General features: G+C 36.4%; 1 protein-coding gene across 1 annotated transcript; it reads left to right on the top strand.

Annotated features, from left to right (window-relative positions):
* The first annotated feature begins 596 nt into the window (after positions 1–596).
* LOC141690645 (uncharacterized) lies at positions 597–15,206 on the top strand. The gene is made up of 4 exons (XM_074495426.1): positions 597–803; positions 1,143–1,322; positions 1,476–2,242; positions 15,122–15,206. The coding sequence occupies exons 1-4, from the start codon at positions 597–599 to the stop codon at positions 15,204–15,206; spliced, it is 1,239 nt and encodes a 412-aa protein (XP_074351527.1).
* The last annotated feature ends 6,604 nt before the right edge of the window (positions 15,207–21,810 follow it).

The following is a 21,810-nucleotide window of genomic DNA, read 5'->3' as shown; positions in this document are numbered from 1 at the left end:
TTTTGCGATTTTCAAAAAGTAACCTTAGATCGATACTTCCTGTAGCATATTGTTGTTAGTTGTTGTTGGTATTATTAAGAAATGGCAAGACCAGGAAAGCATACTTCTGGGAGACCATCTGCTAGTACTCAGGTCTAGGAGTCGGACCACTCCCAGGCCCTTGATCCAGGAGCCGAGAGAGAAACGTTCCAGGAACAACCACTGCACACTCCCGTAGTGAAGAGAATTGTAAATACCAAGGACGCCAGAAGCCTTATTAAGCTGAACCAGTACAAGTACACTAATGTCCCGGTGGCCGAAGAACACATTGTCAACCTTACAAGTGATGAACTAGCAGAAGCAATCAGGCTATACAGGCTGGAGCAAATCCGGCTCCAGGAAGAAGCCGAACTCGAGGAGGAACCAGAGGAGTCCGGGGACTCCCAGCAATCTAATAGATCTGTTTTTGACCGAATTGGAGCCAAGGGGAAGAAAAGCAAAAAGGATCAAGACAATAAAAAGAAGCAGAAGCTGATAAACAGAGAAAGTTGGAAGAGGTGCAGGAGCAAATCAGGAAAGAGGAAGAAGCAAAGCTTGAGCTAAAGATCCAAAAGAGAATGCAGCTAGAAAAAGAGAAGCTACTGGCCAAGTCCAGGAGCAAGAGAACCCGGAGAGACCCTACGTCGGAGCTGATTTCTGATGATGAAGAAGAAGAAAAGCGGAAGGACCTGAAAGATATGATATATAAATTGCAAAGAAAGATGGACAGAGACTCAGGAGTAGAAATTGGAGAAACACTAACTCCTTTCAGCCACTCCTTAGAGGTCATTCCCCGACAGCGGGACTTGAAGCATTACAACTTTGACTCCTTTGATGGTCTAGGAGACCCGGAGGAGCACCTGAACTACTTTGAGCAGATAGCGGAAATATATTACTACAATGACCTGACGAAATCAAGGTTCTTCGCTTCAACTCTTAAGGGACAGGCCCAGAGATGGTTCAGAAGGATCCCCTCCCGCAACATCCATAGTTGGAAGGAGTTCCGCGCTTCCTTCCTTCGGAGATTTCGGGCAAACAAAACGCACGAAATGCACATGTGTCACCTGGAGACAATCTGGTAGCATGACAATGAGTCCCTCTCTGCATACATGCGCTGGTTCCAGGAAACAATCAACAAAGTCTCAAGCTTGGATGTGAGGGAAGCTTTAAGCATTTTAAGGAGAAACTTGGACCCAGAGCACAATGAGAGATATATCGTGGAGCTAATCAATAATGAGCCGCAAAGTCTGGCAGCAGCTTACTCCATGGCTGCCAGATTTATAAAGGAAACAGATATGCTCCAGGTAATGAGGATGACCCGGAATGGGGGGTCCAGGAGCAAAAACACTGATGACCGACTGAAAGGGGGTTACCATCAGGATAAGAAGTTCAAGCAAAACCAACAAAGCCAAGAAAGATAAACTACTCCAGTTTTTCAGAGACTTGGTCCTAAGCAGGAGTCAAAGAGCGATCCAGGACCCGTGAAGCAACCCCGGGAGCCAAAGCAGGAACCGGACTGGACTCATCTCAACATGACCCGGGAGGAAATCTTGAAGGAGGTAAAAGACAAGCCTTTATATTATCCTCCAAAGCCAATGCAAACTCCTCCGGAGAGCAGGCCCTACAATAGGCAATGTGATTATCATGAAATCCATGGCCACAAGACTAAAAACTGCTTATCACTCAAGTACTTCATTGATGACCAAGTGAAGAAAGGAAATATGAACAAGTACTTAGTCCGGGATAACAACAACAGAGGGAAAGCGGAAAAGAGAGGAAAGAATGTAGTCAACGTAGTCCTAGGAGGCTCCCACTCCCCACCTCGGAGCCCGGACGTCGGCGAAGAAGTGCTCTCAATCCAATCACTCCCAGACCTGGTGATATCCTTCAGCAGTAAGGACTATGAAGGACTCAACCCTCATCACAATGCAGCTTTGGTTGTCACTTTGGACATCTTTGATAATGAAGTAAGAAGAATGCTCATAGATAATGGTTCCTCGGTGAATATTCTCTTCAAGCACACAATGGATCGAATGCACTTAGGGAACGTCCGCTCAAACAAGTGCCGGGAGGACCCACTCTATGGGTTCGGACACAACTTGGTCCCGATTCAAGGAACTTTATATCTACCAGTCATTTTTGGAACTACTCCTAACCAAGTGACTCATGTCATCAAGTTTTATGTAATCAATGCTCCTTCGTCATACAATGGAATCATTGGCAGGTCAGCTTTAACAATGATGCAAGCGATAACTTCAATCTCATATCTCAAGATCAAGTTCCCAACTGTAACACCCCCAAATCCGGGGTCGGGGATCCGGGTTGTCACGAGTTCCATTTCCCTTAATAATACTTAATCTTAATAATCAACCAACTACTGCGTACTGTAACCCCACAATATACACACACACCACAAGTTATAGTCTCAGAGATGAATACCAAAAATAACACAAGTCATTTTATTCCACAATTATAAACTGTTTCACCTTAAAAAGAGTTTCTGAATAATTTACATATTCCTTGCCATTATTACAATTCATAAATATACATAAGTCTGGTACATCAAAAGTTGAAAGCCTAGCCTATTGGTAGATCCTACCTCAGCTACAACGGCATCAACGGCTACAGGAAACTGCGGAACGTTTCCTATCCGCTCGCGAATTGGGAGCTTGATCCTGTTCATCTTGTCTATCTATTGTTGTGTGATGAAAGAAGAAAGAAAGGGTGAGCAACAAGCCCACCAAAATAATATGTATAATAATTAACAATATATGAGCATTCTCATAGTACTCATGAAAGTCTTGGTCAAGAAGAAATGAACCAAGTTTGATCTCTTAACACGACCAAGTCGCAAAATATTCAGTATATATGTACATATACTTTTCAAAATCTTGGAAGTCCTCTTCCATGCATAATAAACACAGAGTTCCAGTTTATAACTGTATAAGAATATCGTTGCAAGGTGATCTCATATATCTAACCTTGTCTCAACGTTTTTTTGAAAATCTTTGACATGCATAAGATAATCATTTACTAGATATAAGTTTAAAAGATGAAGTTAAAAGATACTCCAATATACTTATATCTTTTCCGAATACTACTTGAACTACCACCGTTCAAGTTATAATTAGTTTCAAAAGTTCATCACATAGATGAGACTACAAGACAAGATTTGAATAGATTCAATCTTTATAATATCATTCAAAAGAAATGAAGTTACGAGATACTTCATTAAGTCACGATATATATATATATCCATATATATCTCTCATACATTTCCTGAAACCCTCTGTCATGTAAAGTATGAACAGAGTTGCAATATCCAATGAATTTGGAAAGAAAAGAATTTTGGCATAAACCCGATATCTTGCTGATCAGGCAAAGATACCCATTAAGTAAACTTTTATACAGTAGATGGATGAAGAATGTTTCGAGTAATGCTGATTTAATGAAATAAATCAGTCCCGATATATTAGAAAATATCTGAATATTATTATTTAAATAATATTCCCATAAGGATAATCCTTATAAAAATAATTGAAGTAGAATTTTTAAAACTTATACTTGAAATGAATAATAAATAACCAAAGATATACTTATACGAAAGTAATATCTTTATTTGAATAATCGAAAATAAGTTTGATTATCGAAACATTATTCTTTAATAAAATAAAGAATATTATTTAATAAAATAAGCGGAGTCATAAGTCCTCGAATGAATATTCAAAGTAATATTCATTAAATAAAATAAACCGTGTCATAAGTCCTCGAATGAATATTCAAAGTAATATTCATTAAATAAAATAAACCGAGTCATAAGTCCTCGAATGAATATTCAAAGTAATATTCATTAAATAAAATAAACCGAGTCATAAGTCCTCGAATGAATATTCAAAGTAATATTCATTAATAAAAATAAAGTTATCGAATAAACCTTATTCGATTAATAGTTTTAAAACTATATCTATATATATATATATAAATATATATATAATATACTCGGAAACATCGACTCCCGGTTTTAGAAAATGTTCGCCTTTAGGTCCCCTATACTAAGGGTATACGCAACTACTGCTTATCTCTAGCATAGGTATTATGCAACTTTTAAGCAATTGAATCAACAGTTAGATATCGTGATTACGAAACAGACATGCATATATACCATATCAGCATGCTCCAATATATCGCAAGATTTGCTAATAACAATCATGCACTTATCACAAGATAATGCATATACATATATACATCACAACAACAGTATAACGGGTAGAAAACTTGCATGAGTGTTCCGGGGTAGACTTAAGCTTAGAGTGGGTCCGGTAACCTATGGACAACAACATAAGCCGGAATTAAACCACGGTCGCTTAAGAAACTAGACTTTAACCATTTAGAGCCCTAACGTTCGCTTTCGCGCTTAACGATTCACATAAGTCGTTCGAGTACCCTTGACTCTACCATTTTTAATAGATTAACCATTAAGAATTTTAAGGCGATTCTCTCGCGAGTACCCTACCAACTGCCTAATCCACTTTACATAATTGTTTCATACTCCAATTAGTCATTTAAGGACCTTAACCAAGGTTTCAAAGTAAGGTGAGGGGTAATGGTTCGGTCGCGAAACGCCGTTACTTAAAACGGTCGTTTCTCCTAAACCGTACATTGGATTCAAGCGAACCACATATCAAAACGAAGCTCGTAACATGAACTATCTAATCATGGCAATGGTCAAAACCTAACAGTGAGTTCACGGGTCCTGATGTTAAGAACAGAACAGTTAAGGAAAATCAGGCATTATGACGTTTATGTTTACGCGATTTCCAATGTAATTAACACTCTAAATTATCATCAATTCACTCACAACCACCAATACAACAATATTCAACCATCATACTACAAACTCAGTCCCCAACTCCAAATTTTACCAATTTATCCAACCAATCAAAGACCCAATATTCAAAACCAATACAAATCCACCAAAACTACTTATAATCAAAGATCAAGCCTTAATACTAACAATGCTTCAATAAAACTTAATGGAATCATAAAATCAAAGCTAGGGTTTGAAGTTGATACCTTCCTTGGTAGGTGTTAAGTTGCTAGAAAGCCTTAGGGAGCCTTAATCTAACCTCCTACAAGCTTGATCTTTCCAAAGAAATCAAGAACACAAAGTTAGGTTTTGAAGTTTCTAAAAGTCAGATTGAAAGAACTGTCAAAACGAGGGTCTTACCATGCTTATTTGGACGACACTTGTGAACAAGAGTTGTAGGCCATCTCAATACCTTTCCAAAGAGCTATAGAACATACTATTTGAGTGAGTATTTAAGGTGATATGGTATTTTGAAGTTGCTGCTCTGGTTTTGGCCGAGAGCTTTTGTTCTTGGAAAGCAAAAGTCAACTTCTAATTTGTGTTTTGTGATTTGTTTTGCCTTGGATTGGTTATTTTGTTTTGTTTTGATTAATTAACCTTTTAACCATGGTAAATTTTGTGTGGTTTATAATCAACCAACACTTCCTTCCCTTTTTGGTCATGCTTATGTCATCTGCTTATGTCATCTGCTTATGTCATCTTGTTACACTTGTCTTCCTCTTGTTGGTGTGATGACATTATCGTCCATTAACCTCTTTGATTAACCCCTAATTACTTGGCTAATGACCGCTGATCTGTTATACGGTTCGCTTAACTTTCGTTATCGTTTATTATATAAGGGATCATATCCGGGATCTTATTACTTGGGTTCCCCTAAACCTTTCTCAATATTTTATATTCCTTTTATGATCCTCTCTTATAATCCTTGAATTAAATCATTTTAATCATGTTACCTTACACTCAATTCTTTCGGTATCTGGTGGATTTTCGGGAAAAATCAAAGTGTTCAAATTTGGATTCTGACGATCTTTACATACACTTATTTACTTTATGGAATACTAATACGATCTTAGAATTTCCATAACAGTACTCCTATATAGCGTGGTCTGATAATTTTCCTTAATCAGCATCATCAGCAAAAGTTACTATTCATCCGTGTTTCAAAAATTCCAAAAATTGGGGTTATTACAGTCTCCCCTCCTTAAAAGGATTCCGTCCCGGAATCAGATAAAAATGAATAGGGATACTTTCTTAGCATTACACTTTCTAACTCTCAAGTCAATTTTCCCACATTGTGGTTCTACCATCAAACTCTGAGTAGTTTGATAACCCTTCTCCTAAGCACTTGTTCCTTTTCAATCTATAACCTTTCCCGGTTGCTCCATATAGGTTACGTTTGGTTGCATGCCTATGCGCTCATATGTTAACTTCCCAATATGACTTAATATGTCCAAGGGTCCAACAATTCGTGGGCCTAGCTTTCCTTTCTTTCCGGACCACATCCCTCCTTTCCAAGGGAATACCTATAACAGCACTAGGTCCCCTACTTCCTACTCTTTTTCATTTCGTGTCAAATCAATATACTTCTTATGTCCATCTTGGGCTATTACCAGCCGTCCTCTGATTAGATCTATTATATCCTTGGTCGTTTGGACTACTGCGAGTCCGAGCATCTTGCGCTCTATAACTTCATCCTAACATAAGGGAGATCGATATTGTCTTCCCTCAAGGATCTCATAAGGCGATATCTCAATACTGACATATGATCTATTATCGTAAGGAAACTCAGTCCGTGTTAAGTGATCGTTCCAATTTCTCTCAAGTCTATTGCACAGACTCTCATCATAGCTTCTAGCATTATAGCTTTTGCTTCTCAAAACCCATTCTTTTCCAGTTCGTAGTCATTACTATCTTCCATACATAATACTATACTGGTTACACTTTTGCTCGTTAGCATTCTATAACCTTTTAATAATTGCGTCAACCTTAGTATCACGAACGCGTTAGAATCGGAATACCACCTTACTTGGTACCACTTCATCTCTAGATGCCTCCATCTTCGAAAGCTTGGTCCTTCGTATAGAAGTAAAAGAATTTATTGAGAGATCACTATGATCATGAACACTTGCTCTATTGCATAGTTAGTACAGAAGGTGGCCAGCCTTTAGTACTTGACAAGTAATTAAACAACATGTGGTATCCTACTAGGCTTCTATCACATAGATAGATAGTCATTCGGCAATACCTCCCCTTCTGGAAGGGTTGTTCTTCTCAGCTTACATGAAATGAAAAGGAGAGAAAAGAATGAATTGAAGAGAATTGTATATATATATAAAAAAAATATACTGCCACAAAATATCTGGCTTGGAATCTACCTCTGAACTATAGAGGTTTATCATAGGAGAATCAAAACATATATGTATATAAATCAACATCAAGTATAATAGCATCGCATTTCACATGCCTAATTTTTTTTTTTTGCTATTCTGTCCATCATTCTATGGACCCATGCTCTTGCTCGAGCTTATATACAATCACCTTTGAAACTTCCTCGACATTGAAATCGAATCTGGGATTTCATTCTAGACATCATCATTATTAGAATTCTATGCTTGCACCGCAACCTTCCTCGTATAGTAATACTACTCTCTATTGATAAGAAGGAATAAGTATTCAATAGGTAGATAATCGACTTAATTAGCCTATCAATGATAACTTATACACCACCACGACTCGATTAGTGGTACTTAATCTCAACATTCATTACCATACAACTCTCGCGGTTGTAATCGGCTCATTATTTAAAGAATCGTTGATGCATTACTATAGTCCACCACGGACCTACGGTAGTCATTCGTTTTCCTTGGAATCTTAATAGCTAACCATACGGAGTCCATACCTGTCATATCGAATTCTTATTAGGAGTTAACATAATCACCATTCATAATTCATGAAGAACACTCCATCTCCTGACGTACTTTCATGACATGAAGCAGATAAAATTGCAGAAGAGTTTCAATTAAAGCAATGATAGCAGGTTAGTACCATTATTAACCATATGTCTTTATTGGGAGACATGCATCTCAAAGGTTCATTTAGTCATTTCGTAACATCGCCCTGGCTTATCTCAAGATAGTACCTTCTACGATAGATAGCCCGCTTATGGCAATTACACGAATTAAACCTTTACCAAACTACTTTTACGGTTGGGTATTGCAAAGTCATCAGAAGGAATGTCAATCTTCCAAACCATAATACAACCTTCACGGCTTCAACCATCATCACTGTATTCCTCTGGCACGAGCGCCTATAATTATCCTCTTACATTTAAAGTGTCGGCCACCTCTTTGGCCTTTCCTGATAGTAAAATTTCCTTACAATCAATGTCATTTTAACCACCTCCAACTAAATTTTCTACCTCATTCCAATCACTGCTTATGTGAAAATGCTTTTCTTAAGTCCTGGTGAGAAAAGAAAAAAAATCACCATTTTTCCATAAGTCATTGCCTTAGTCTTTAGATGTGAACATTGTCACGACTGACTCTCGATCGTACTTAGGACGTCTCTTATCTTGGGTCCTTCTCGTTTTCACCAATCTCGACCTTCATTGGGTTGATCTATACTTCTTATGGTTTAACACGTGGCCACCTGGCATTATTATAATTACGCCATTTTTCCTTTATCAAATTTCTATTCTTGAGAACTTCGAATAATACCTTTCTCCTTATAAAACCTCTAAGGTTATCCTTGAATCGTTCCTCCTGTATTCCCTAGATACAGGGCATATCAAAATACCATTTACTAATACTAGAACCATTGTCTATTTACTTCTGAAAAATTTCTCTACTGATCTTTAAAGGTTGTTGTTACTTTAGTCATTCACTCCATACTACCCAAACTCATAATATCCCTATTAAGGGTGAAATGCCAACCTTTATGCATTCCCCTAGGGTTCATCTCAAGTTATCGAAGTTATATCCTCAATTCGACCTTTAAAAAGGTACTTGCATCCTTCCATGGATAAATCAAGTCATATATCCTTGATAGATTATCTTATTCAATCATTCCCACCTCGATAGTCTATACCAATTTCACGATAGCATCCTTATTCAAAATAAGTTCAATCCATATGTCCTCCAAAAGATAACAACGGTTATCCACTTTTCTTGCATGATTTGGTAATGATAACAGGGATGTTCTAGAAGATATTGGTCGTGTTCAACGTGAACTTCTTCTTAATAAATACTTATTTACTTTTGTTGTTTTTCTCAACAGTCATCTCAATGTTGGGATATCTTTCATACCTGGCGTCTCCCTTTCTGGGTATCATTGTTGGATTTTAATCGCTGCGGAGGCATGGAAAACACTTTTAACCATATAAAATCCAAATAAAAGCATACAGATCATGAATAAAAATTCGAGGGATCGAATCTAACCTTTAAAATAATTCGGAGACAACGATCAGAGATCCTTAGCAGTTACTCCTCAAGTGTGAAACACTCCACCGGTATCCACCAAGAAAACGATGTTAAGGAGGAGGAAGGAGGTGGAGAGAATTGAGTTTTCCAAACTTTTTGGGTTTTGGGGTTCTTGGGTTCGAATAAAAATAGGGTCTATAATAGTGTATTTATAGGCAAAATTTTCAGCTGAAATTTTCCAATAAATATTATTATTATTATCCCATTTATTATTCTCATTAATAATTAAAACACCTTTTAATTATTAATCCTTTTTCGAAACACTTTAGAAATAATTCTCTCTCTTGATTTAATTTCCAAAAATTAAATCCTTAATTAATAATATTAAGAACTTTTCTTAATTAATTTATAATCAATTAAATCTCATTTAATCAATTATTAAATTTGTCAATTAATTATTTATTTCATAAATAAATAATTATTAGCCATTATTAATTAATTCCTCCACCATTAAATCATTCTCTTTTTATGGTGTGACCCTGTAGGTTCAATATTAAGCCGGTAGTAGAAATAAATAATAATAAAACTATTTTATCATTATTTATATAAATTCTCTAATTTATTAAATATGATTAATTAATTAATCACATTTATTCTACATCGTGAGGGATACTTCTCAGCATATCGCGACTACCCGGATAATATGAATTCACTGCTTAGAATACCAAGAACCTATTCAGTGAATAGTTACCGTACAATAAACTCCTTCTACCCTACAATGTCCCGATTAAATACAAGGCATGGATCTCGTGTCAAGCCTATCTAATTCAATCACTTGCTTACCATTTACTATGCGTAGTTCTATGCAAATTAGAAACTCCTTTCTAATTTCATTTACTCTGGCCAGAGATTCCTGAACTAGCATAAGTGGATCAGCCTTGAACATTCGCTTCCTTCACTGGAAGGGGTAGATCCTTTATTGATCATACACTATCTTCGTGTACAAATTCCTATACCCAGAAGAGCCCTAATAATTGTCCCTGGAGACTAAGAACTAAACCAAAGCATAGTTCAGTGTACACAAGATTACTATGATGACCTCAAGTCTAAGGATACTTGTACAACTATCACTATGTGAACAACTGCTGACACGTGAGTGAACTCCATCAGTTGTTCAGCTGTGCGAGTCATGTTCAGTGAACTTATTCTATAATAAGCACCTACATACTAGCTATAGTGTCACCACACAAATGTCTATGAGAACAGACATCCTTCATAATGAAGCAAGCATAGTATGCACCGATCTTTGCGGATTATTAATTACCAGTTAGTAATCCTATGACCAGGAACTATTTAAGTTTAGAGTTATCATCTTTTAGGTCTCACTATTATGATCTCATCATAATCCATAAAAAGCTTTACTCTAAACTATGGTATATCTTATTTAAACACTAAAATAGATAGAGCCCGTAATAAAAACAAAACAAGTCTTTTATTAATATCAATGAAATCAAAACAGATTACATAAAAGTTATTCCTAAATCCTCATACATGATTGGACTTAGGACATATTCCTTTCAATCTCCCACTTGTACTAAAGCTAATCACTCTGGTATATAATACCCATCTTGTCTTTATGACGATCAAAGTGACTTTCATAAAGTAGCTTTATGAGTGGGTCTGCTATGTTGGTATGTGTGTCAACTCTAATTCAATACAATACAAGAAATGTTACCGTGCTCCCACTAACCCTTTTGTAAACGCATGGTTCATCTACGTTTTTGATAAAATCAAACTCTTTGATTATCTCATCAAAACTAATGTTCCATCTTTCGAGAAGCTTGCATTAAACCACATATGGTTCGCAGCAGCTTACACACTGGGTTTTCATTTCCCTCGGAAAGAAAACCATCTGGCTATATGCCAGATCTCATAGTCGTAGTAAGCAGCAATCGCAAGCAAAATCCGAACTGATTTTAATAGGGCTATAGGTAAAAGGTTTCATCAAAGTCAATCCATTGCCTTTGTTTGAATCCTTTTGCCACAAGCCTGGCCTTAAAGGTCTCCACCTGGCCATCTGCTATAATCTATCTTTTGTATACCGTATATATAGATTCCATTCCAGATTTCATGGCACTATGCCATTTCTCTGAGTCAACACTACTCATAGCCTCATTATAGGTCACAGGGTCGTCATCATCAATGATAGACCACTCATTGTCATTCTCAATAACAAGGCCATATTACCTCTCAGGTTGGCGAGACACTCTCCCTGACCTACGAATGGGCTGTTCCACAGAAGGTTGTTCAGTCAGAACAGGTGGTTCCACTTGATCCGTAGTAGTTTGTGCTTCTTGAACTTCATCAAGATCAATTTTGCTCCCACTGTTTCCTTCAAGGATAAACTCCTTTTCAAAAAAGGTAGCATGTCTGGAGACAAACACCCGATGATCGGTGTAAAAGTAATACCCTAAAGTCTATTTAGGATATCACACAAAACTACATTTTACGGATCGATATTCCAGCTTATCTGGGTCAACTTTCTTGACATAAGCTGGACATCCCCAAATCTTAAAGTGTTTAAGACTCGGTTTCCTTTCTTTCCATATCTCATACGGAGTTTGAGGAACAGATTTGGAAATCACCTTATTCAGTAAATATGCTGAGGTTTCCAATGCATAACCCCATAGGAATACTGGAAGATTTGCATAGCTCATCATGGACCGAACTATGTCTAACAAAGTTCGATTTATCCTTTCAGATACCAATCTGGATGCGTCCACTGGGAGACTATACCATTTACTTTGAGATAATCTAGAAACACTCCATTAAAGTATTCACCACCTCGATCTAATCGAAGAATTATAATACTCTGTTTGGTTTGTTTCTCCACTTCATACTTATACTCTTTGAACTTTTCAAAGGCTTTAGACTTGTGTTTCATCAAACACATATCCGAATCTAGATCCATCATCTATGAAAGTAATGAAGTTTGAAAATCCACCCATGGCTTGCTTAGACATTGGTCCACATACATCTGTGTGTACCATTCTTAGCAAATTTGCAGTCCTCTCTCCATGTCTACTAAATGGAGACTGCTGCAGTGCCACTATAAAGTGAGATTTTCATCATCCCTTTTCTTTTATTAGTTTGTTCAATCTGAAGCAAATTATGTCACATTCATACAGACCATTATTTAAAGTACCACATTCATAAAGAATATTATCTCTAAGAATAGAACATTCATTATTCTCAATAATAAATGAAAATCCAGCCAAGTCTAACATGGGAATAATATTCCTCACAATCGAGGGAACAAAATAACAATTATTTAAAACAATAGTCTTGCCCGTAGGCCTATGTAAATGAAATGATTCTACATCTACAACAGCAACTCTTGCTCCATTTCCCATCAGTAGAATCACCTCCTCTTCCTCAAGAGTCCTACTTCTCCTTGGTCCCTGCAACAAATTGCAGATTTGAGAACCACAGGCGGTATCTAATACCCAAGTAGAAATTTGATTTAATGACATATTCACTTCTATCATGAACATACCTGAATCAGAAGCGGTAGTCTCACTACCCTTCTTCTTCTTCAATTCTGCAAGGTAAACCTTGCAGTTTCTCTTCCAGTGCCCCACCTTGTTACAGTGAAAGCAAACAACTTTGCTCTTGGGGTCTTCAGCTTTTGGTGGAACCGGCGTTTTCTCACCTACTTTCTTCTTCTTGGAAGAGTTCCTCTTCCTTTTCTTAGGATTGGAACCTTCACCAATTAGAAGAACAGAACTCTTCTTAGGGGGAAAATTCGATTCCGCAGTCTTCAACATGTTGTGGAGTTCAGGCAGGCTGACATCCAACTTATTCATGTGAAAGTTCACAACAAACTGTGAGAACGAACTCGGAAGCGATTGCAAGACCAAGTCTTGGCTCAGCTCCCCATCCATGGCAAAACCAAGTTGTCCAAGACGTTCAATCAAATTGATCATCTTAAGTACATGGTCATTCACAGATGATCCCTCAGACATCCTACAACCGAACAACTCCTTCGATATCTCATATCGAGCTGTCCTTCCCGCCACATCATACAACTCTTGTAGATGCATTAGGATAGTGTGAGCATCCATATGCTCATGTTGCTTCTGTAGCTCAATGTTCATGGAAGCTAGCATGATGCATTGTGCAACATTTGCATCATCTATCCACTTACGATACACAACAAGTTCATCATTATGTGCATCACTAGCAGGTTCAGTAGGCTTAGGTGAGTCAATCACGTATTCCAGCTTCTCAATCCTGAGAACAATTCTCAAGTTTCGAAGCCAGTCAGCATAATTAGGACCAGTCAATTTGTGAGCATCTAGTATGCTCCTGAGTGATAGTGCAGAAGACATAATGTATATTGTAAATCTGTAAATGATAAACACATAACAACACTTAGCAAATATTCGATTTCATTTTAAAACACTATATGAATCGGGTCTTTATTCATAAGTGGCTCCCACTAGTTTATCTAATTTATTCAACCCCCTACGTGAAAAATTAAGCATTCATAATGCTAGTGGGAATAGGGATCCTACATTCCATTACACAACCCCGGCTGTGGCACGAAACGCCATGTAATGTTCAATAGGCAGACAACTCTTGTCAATTACATCTAATGTTATTCCCTAATCAAACTTTAGCCTCTTGAATAATTGAGTCATGGTTGTGGCATGACAAACTCAATATTCTAAGTCAAGTCTAACCCAACATTCCGTACAATTGAATCAGTCCCCAAAGGCCCACGGCTGTGGCACGTAACGACCTTTAGATTCTTATTCAATGTACACATCTCTATATAATAGACAAGTATTTCTTATTTTGAAATTAAAGCCCTCGGCTGTGGCACGAAACGACAATGATTTAAAAATAAGAACTACTTTCTATCATGTTGGAAGGCTATGACCGACACAAGCCCGTTGTGTCATTGGCCAATTACTACTTGATATTATTTAATTTTATAGGGATTATATTACGTTACAATCATAATCATATTATAAAGAGATTCTTCCTTTTAAATTAAATATTTCAAATCAATAATCAATAATCAGATGATTCCCAGATCGGGTGGAGCATTGTCAAGAGGCGTCACTTAATAACCCTTTCTTACAGATAGAAATATGTTGTTGACAGAATCATCCTTTCTCTCATATCGAAAATTCATATTCAATTACGTGTTTTACAAACACAAGAATCTCATGATTGTATTCATAATATTGGTATTAAGGTTATGAAACAATTTCACTATACTAGGTTGTCTAACAAACGCCTTATGTTCATTTAAGTTCACCTAAATCTATCATCGCATGATAAACTAAGCATATATCACATATATAAACATGAATAAACATCAAGGTAGGCATGTTACATCATCTAGCATATTGGTCTAAGCATTATACATCTCTATGTATCACATGAAGCATTTAAAAGCAATTAAAACAGTTAAAAACAGCTTTAAAATACTTTCGGAAATATAAACAGTTCAAAACTTTTATATAAACTAAAATTGATCACTCCATTAGATCCGTCTCGGAAAAACGAATCCAACGGCATATTGCACGCCCAAAACGGAGTTACGAAACTCCCAGAAAATCAATTTTAATGTAAACAGTCAGGCTGTAACGCATTACAGGAACGCGTTACAAGCCCTGTAACGCATTCCGGTGATGCGTTACAACCCTTTTAACCAATTAAAAGGTGTAACGCATTCCGTGAATGCGCCACAGGGTGTAACGCATTCCCGGAATGCGCGACACCCCTTTATTTTTTTTTCTTGCAGCAGCCGCCTTTTCTCTCCTCGGTTGCCGTGCATGTCAGACATGTACCTTGCTTTGCTTTTTCCCCGTGCAGCAGCAGATAAATAGCAGCAGACGCAGATGTACATATATATATACATACTTACAATACATATATTTACTTATTTAATTACGAATTTTAATTACAACAACTTCAAAAATTCATAATAAATAATCTATACATCCTAAAATTATGAAAAAAATACCCAGACGATCTACAACACTTGTAGAACCCAGATCAACATTCAAAATTATTCTGAGAAACGATTTCTCATCAGACAAAATTAATCCTTGATATAACTTGTAAAAATCATAATTAATTCATACAAGCACATAAAATTCTGAAATTTTTACCACAGATCTATATGCATACAACCTATGCTCTGATACCATTGTTGGATTTTTAATCGCAGCGGGGGCATGGCAAAACACTTTTAACCATATAAAATCCAAATAAAAGCATACAGATCATGAATAAAAATTCGAGGGATCGAATCTAACTTTTAAAATAATTCGAAGACAACGATCAGAGATCCTTAGCAGTTGCTCCTCAAGTGTGAAGCACTCCACCGGTATCCACCAAGAAAACGATGTTAAGGAGGAGGAAGGAGGTGGAGAGAATTGGGTTTTCCAAACGTTTTGGGTTTTCGGGTTCTTGGGTTCAAATAAAAATATGGTCTATAATAGTGTATTTATAGGCAAAATTTTCAGCTGAAATTTTCCCATAAATATTATTATTATTATCCCATTTATTATTCTCATTAATAATTAAAACACCTTTTAATTATTAATCCTTTTTCTAAACACTTTAGAAATAATTCTCTCTCTTGATTTAATTTCCAAAAATTAAATCCTTAATTAATAATATTAAGAACTTTTCTTAATTAATTTATAATCAATTAAATCTCATTTAATCAATTATTAAATTTGCCAATTAATTATTTATTTCAGAAATAAATAATTATTAGCCATTATTAATTAATTCCTCCACCATTAAATCATTCTCTTTTTATGGTGTGACCCTGTAGGTTCAATATTAAGCCGGTAGTAGAAATAAATAATAATAAAACTATTTTATCATTATTTATATAAATTCTCTAATTTATTAAATATGATTAATTAATTAATCACATTTATTCTACATCGTGAGGGATACTTCTCAGCATATCGCGACTATCCGGATAATATGAATTCACTGCTTAGAATACCAAGAACCTATTCAGTGAATATTTACCGTACAATAAACTCCTTCTACCCTACAATGTCTCGATTAAATACAAGGCATGGATCTCGTGTCAAGCCTATCTAATTCAATCACTTGCTTACCATTTACTATGCGTAGTTCTATGCAAATTAGAAACTCCTTTCTAATTTCATTTACTCTGGCCAGAGATTCCTGAACTAGCATAAGTGGATCAGCCTTGAACATTCGCTTCCTTCACTGGAAGGGGTAGATCCTTTATTGATCATACACTATCTTCATGTACAAATTCCTATACCCAGAAGAGCCCTAATAATTGTCCCTGGAGACTAAGAACTAAACCAAAGCATAGTTCAGTGTACACAAGATTACTATGATGACCTCAAGTCTAAGGATACTTGTACAACTATCACTATGTGAACAACTGCTGACACGTGAGTGAACTCCATCAGTTGTTCAGCTGTGCGAGTCTTGTTCAGTGAACTTATTCTATAATAAGCACCTACATACTAGCTATAGTGTCACCACACAAATGTCTATGAGAACAGACATCCTTCATAATGAAGCAAGCATAGTATGTACCGATCTTTACGGATTATTAATTACCTAGTTAGTAATCCTATGACCAGGAACTATTTAAGTTTAGAGTTATCATCTTTTAGGTCTCACTATTATGATCTCATCATAATCCATAAAAAGCTTTACTCTAAACTATGGTATATCTTATTTATACACTTAAATAGATAGAGCCCGTAATAAAAACAAAACAAGTCTTTTATTAATATCAATGAAATCAAAACAGATTACACAAAAGTTATTCCTAAATCCTCATACATGATTGGACTTAGGACATATTCCTTTCAATCATTCCCCCGGTCTTACACTTCACTTTCTTGAAGGTCACTTCCTTCATCCAATTTTCCTAATTTCTTACTTTCTTGTCTACTCAGTCTATCCGCGTCTCCTTGTTTATCCTTCGGACTATCTCAAGATTTCCTCGAATCCTCCCAACTTAAAGGGGATAAAATATATGTATCTTGCATGCCTTCATCCATCAGCTTTAACTCATGGTGAATCACTCTCATCCTGACGATTACATACTTTTCTATTTCTATTGCTACGAGTCTTTAGGGTTTCCTCATATCTAACTTCCTTATCATTCCTCCAACTCTATTGCCTTTATATTCCTTTCCACTTCAGTTTCTTTTTATTTTCTTTTGTATTACAATGATTTCATGAACCCACTACTCATTGACTTCAAACATCACGTCGTTCTGGGATTATTGTCATGAGAACGAATCTTGACAACTTTTACAACTTAGCTTCATAATTCATCATACTCGTCCGCCTTTGTTCTGGCTCTAAAAATTTTACAGTATCTCCATAATCTTGGGAATTACTTTCTCGAAAACAATTGACTGAACTTTAATCAGTTTATCATAACCTCTGGGTCCGTGCCTTTCTTGGTCTTTCACCAGCGGGTGGCCTCTCTCTTAGGAAGGTAAGTGACAAAAACAGTCTTTTGTGATTCGTCCATCATTTAGAATCTCAAATGATTCCTATATTTCCTTTAGCCAGGCTCTTGCCTCGACTGGGTCAACCTGTTCCTTGGAACTCTGAGAGCTTAGCGACTTAAAGGTCCAGAAAGAATTTCCCACCGCACTGTTTCCTCAGGGTGGTGGTTGGGGATAATAGTCTAAGTTCTATCTAGAAAGGTCCATAAATTGTCATATAGGAGTACCGTCGTGGGTCTCCTTTCCTCACTCGACTTCTGTTTCCTTAATATGAAATGTTTCATCCTTCTTCCATAATCAGGGTTATCTTATACGTTAAAATCTTTGTTTTTCATTTCATTATGTTATGGTTCCTTCTATCTTGATGGCGACCTCCCTGACTATCACATTCAGGGTTTTCCCTAAATCTTATTCCTCGAACTATGACTTTCATCTAAGATCCCGTCCTTAAGCTCTTGAACGTTTGGAACCAAAATTATGTAGGAACACCTCATTATTCCATTATCATCTTTCTCGGTATTAATCTTTTCTCTATTTGTTGGCTCCCTGCCTTCATTCATCACTTTTTCTTGGCACAATATGATCTTCTCCAATAATTCGGGCTGTATTGCAATCTCAAACAGCTTTTCGGTATCGGCTCCGGTTACCTTCACTTCTATTTCCATTTTCTCAAAATCTCTTATCAACTCTCCCAAAGACAGTTTCATCTTGAGTCTCTCTTTTATACTAAGGGCATTAGCCACCATTTTGGCTTTCCCTGGATGATAAAGAATCTCATAATCGTTATCCTCGATTAGCTCTATCCACCTCCTCTGGCACATGTTGAGCTCTTTCTGCCTAAAAATGCACTAGAGCACTTATGGCTTGTGTAAATCTCGCACTTCTCTCCATACAAGTAGTGCCTCCAATCTTTAGGGCAAAACTATTACCCCGAGCCCAAGCTCATGGGTGGGGACATCGAATTTTATATTCCCTTAATTATCTTGACGCGTACACGATTACCTTGCCGTGCTGTATAAGAAGCACCTTAATTCTTTATGCGAAGCGTCATTACACATCACAAAATCTCCTTTTCCATTCGGCAACGCCAACATAGTAGCCGTCACCAACCTTTGCTTTAGTTCTTAAAAGTTGTTCTCGCATTTTTTTGTCCATTCAAACTTCTGAGTCTTACGAGTAAGCCGTGTTAAAGGGGCTACTATCTTTACAAACTTGAATGAACCTCCGGTAGTGACCAGCCAATCCTACCTCTGGTAGTCGCCCTGACCATGGCAATCAATTCCTCAGTGGTCCTTTATTCATTCTTGTCAGGATCCTCCACGAAATCCTTCTCAGCAATAATCCCTTCTAGGACAACATCTTTAACCGCTACATCCTCAATATGAACATCATCCGGTCCCGTAGTAGGATGCTCTATCGAATCCACAATCTGATCTCCAATAATTAATAAAACATCATCGCGTTGTTGCTTCTCAACCTCAGGGTTCGGAGTCCTGCTACCATATACGATAATGAACTACGCTTTTATCACGATATTTATAAGGGTTCCCATAAGGGTTTTAACTGTCAGTACTATGTTAGGTAGTCCGACTATGAACTTGGCAAGAGTTCTTATTTATCTTAGTGAACTTATTATTTTAACGTCACATCATCTCTGAGGTTTATAACGCTTAGCTCTGATACCATTTCTATAACACCCCCAAATCCGGGGTCGGGGATCCGGGTTGTCACGAGTTCCATTTCCCTTAATAATACTTAATCTTAATAATCAACCAACTACTGCGTACTGTGACCCCACAATATACACACACACACCACAAGTTATAGTCTCAGAGATGAATACCAAAAATAACACAAGTCATTTTATTCCACAATTATAAACCGTTTCACCTTAAAAAGGGTTTCTGAATAATTTACATATTCCTTGCCATTATTACAATTCATAAATATATATAAGTCTGGTACATCAAAAGTTGAAAGCCTAGCCTATTGGTAGATCCTACCTCAGCTACAACGGCATCAACGCCTATAGGAAACTGCGGAACGTTTCCTATCCGCTCGCGAATTGGGAGCTTGATCCTGTTCATCTTGTCTATCTGTTGTTGTGTGATGAAAAAAGAAAGTAAGGGTGAGCAACAAGCCCACCGAAATAATATGTATAATAATTAACAATATATGAGCATTCTCATAGTACTCATGAAAGTCTTGGTCAAGAAGAAATGAACCAAGTTTGATCTCTTAACGCGACCAAGTCGCAAAATATTCAGTATATATGTACATATACTTTGTCAAAATCTTGGAAGTCCTCTTCCATACATAATAAACACAGAGTTCCAGTTTATAACTGTATAAGAATATCGTTGCAAGGTGATCTCATATATCTAACTTTATCTCAACGTTTTTCTGAAAATCTTTTACATGCATAAGATAATCATTTACTAGATATAAGTTTAAAAGATGAAGTTAAAAGATACTCCAATATACTTATATCTTTTCCGAATACTACTTGAACTACCACCGTTCAAGTTATAATTAGTTTCAAAAGTTCATCACATAGATGAGACTACAAGACAAGAGTTGAATAGATTCAATATTTATAATATCATTCAAAAGAAATGAAGTTACGAGATACTTCATTAAGGCACGATAGATATATCCATATATATCTCTCATACATTTCCTGAAAACCTCTGTCATGTAAAGTATGAACAGAGTTGCAATATTCAATGAATTTGGAAAGAAAAGAATTTTGGCATAAACCCGATATCTTGTTGATCAGGCAAAGATACCCATTAAGTAACCTTTTCTACCGTAGATGGATGAATTCCTCGCCGGTCATCACCCTGGCCGCATTAGGACCTCGCGCTAGACCGTTACCCGGCCACTCACGCGTGGATGGACTGTCACCCAGCCTCTTACACCTTCATAGACCGTACCCCGGCCTGTCGCTTATGCCGACTCAATTAGATGGACTTACTTCCCGAATATTGGGCAAGTAATCAAATTGTTTTCTCAAAACAGCAACCACGTTGCGAATATAAAATACACCACAGGGCCAGATCCCTTAGATTTTTGAGCGAGTATTCAAGTCCCCTTCAAAAGGAAGATCTTAAATTTGAAAACGAGTTTTGGGATCCGCCCTAACTTTTAAAATCATTTTGAAGACTCGAATATATTTTTGAGAATATTTGGAGTAATGCTGATTTAATGAAATAAATCTGTCCCGATATATTAGAAAATATCTGAATATTATTATTTAAATAATATTCCCATAAGGATAATCCTTATAAAAATAATTGAAGTAGAAGTTTTAAAACTTATACTTGAAATGAATAATAAATAACCAAAGATATACTTATACGAAAGTACGATCTTTATTTGAATAATCGAAAATAAGTTTGATTATCGAAATATTATTCTTTAATAAAATAAAAAATATTATTTAATAAAATAAGCGGAGTCATAAGTCCTCGAATGAATATTCAAAGTAATATTCATTAAATAAAATAAACCGAGTCATAAGTCCTCGAATGAATATTCAAAGTAATATTCATTAATAAAAATAAAGTTATCGAATAAACCTTATTCGATTAATAGTTTTGAAAACTATATATATATATATAAATAAATAAATATATATATATAATATACTCGGGAACATCGACTCCCGGTTTTAGAAAATGTTCGCCTTTAGGTCCCCTATACTAAGGGTATACGCAACTACTACCTATCTCTAGCATAGGTATTATGCAACTTATAAGCAATTGAATCAACAGTTAGATATCGTGATTACGAAACAAACATGCATATATACCATATCAGCATGCTCCAATATATCACAAGATTTGCTAATAACAATCATGCACTTATCACAAGATAATGCATATACATATATACATCACAACAACAATATAACGGGTAGAAAACATGCCTGAGTGTTCCGGGGTAGACTTAAGCT

Source organism: Apium graveolens, chromosome 10 (genome assembly GCF_009905375.1).
Source record: "Apium graveolens cultivar Ventura chromosome 10, ASM990537v1, whole genome shotgun sequence".
Lineage (NCBI taxonomy): Eukaryota > Viridiplantae > Streptophyta > Magnoliopsida > Apiales > Apiaceae > Apium > Apium graveolens.
Note: the sequence above shows the minus strand (reverse complement) of the source record. Positions and strands in the feature narration are given on the sequence as shown.

Bases quoted from the DNA above. Each gene is read 5' to 3' on its own strand.
- LOC141690645 (XM_074495426.1), top strand. From the start codon at position 597: ATGCAGCTAGAAAAAGAGAAGCTACTGGCCAAGTCCAGGAGCAAGAGA. The intron at 804-1,142 runs GTCATTCCCCGA...CGCTGGTTCCAG, and splicing joins CTTTCAGCCACTCCTTAGAG to GAAACAATCAACAAAGTCTC. The intron at 2,243-15,121 runs GTCAGCTTTAAC...TTTTTCTTGCAG, and splicing joins TACAATGGAATCATTGGCAG to CAGCCGCCTTTTCTCTCCTC.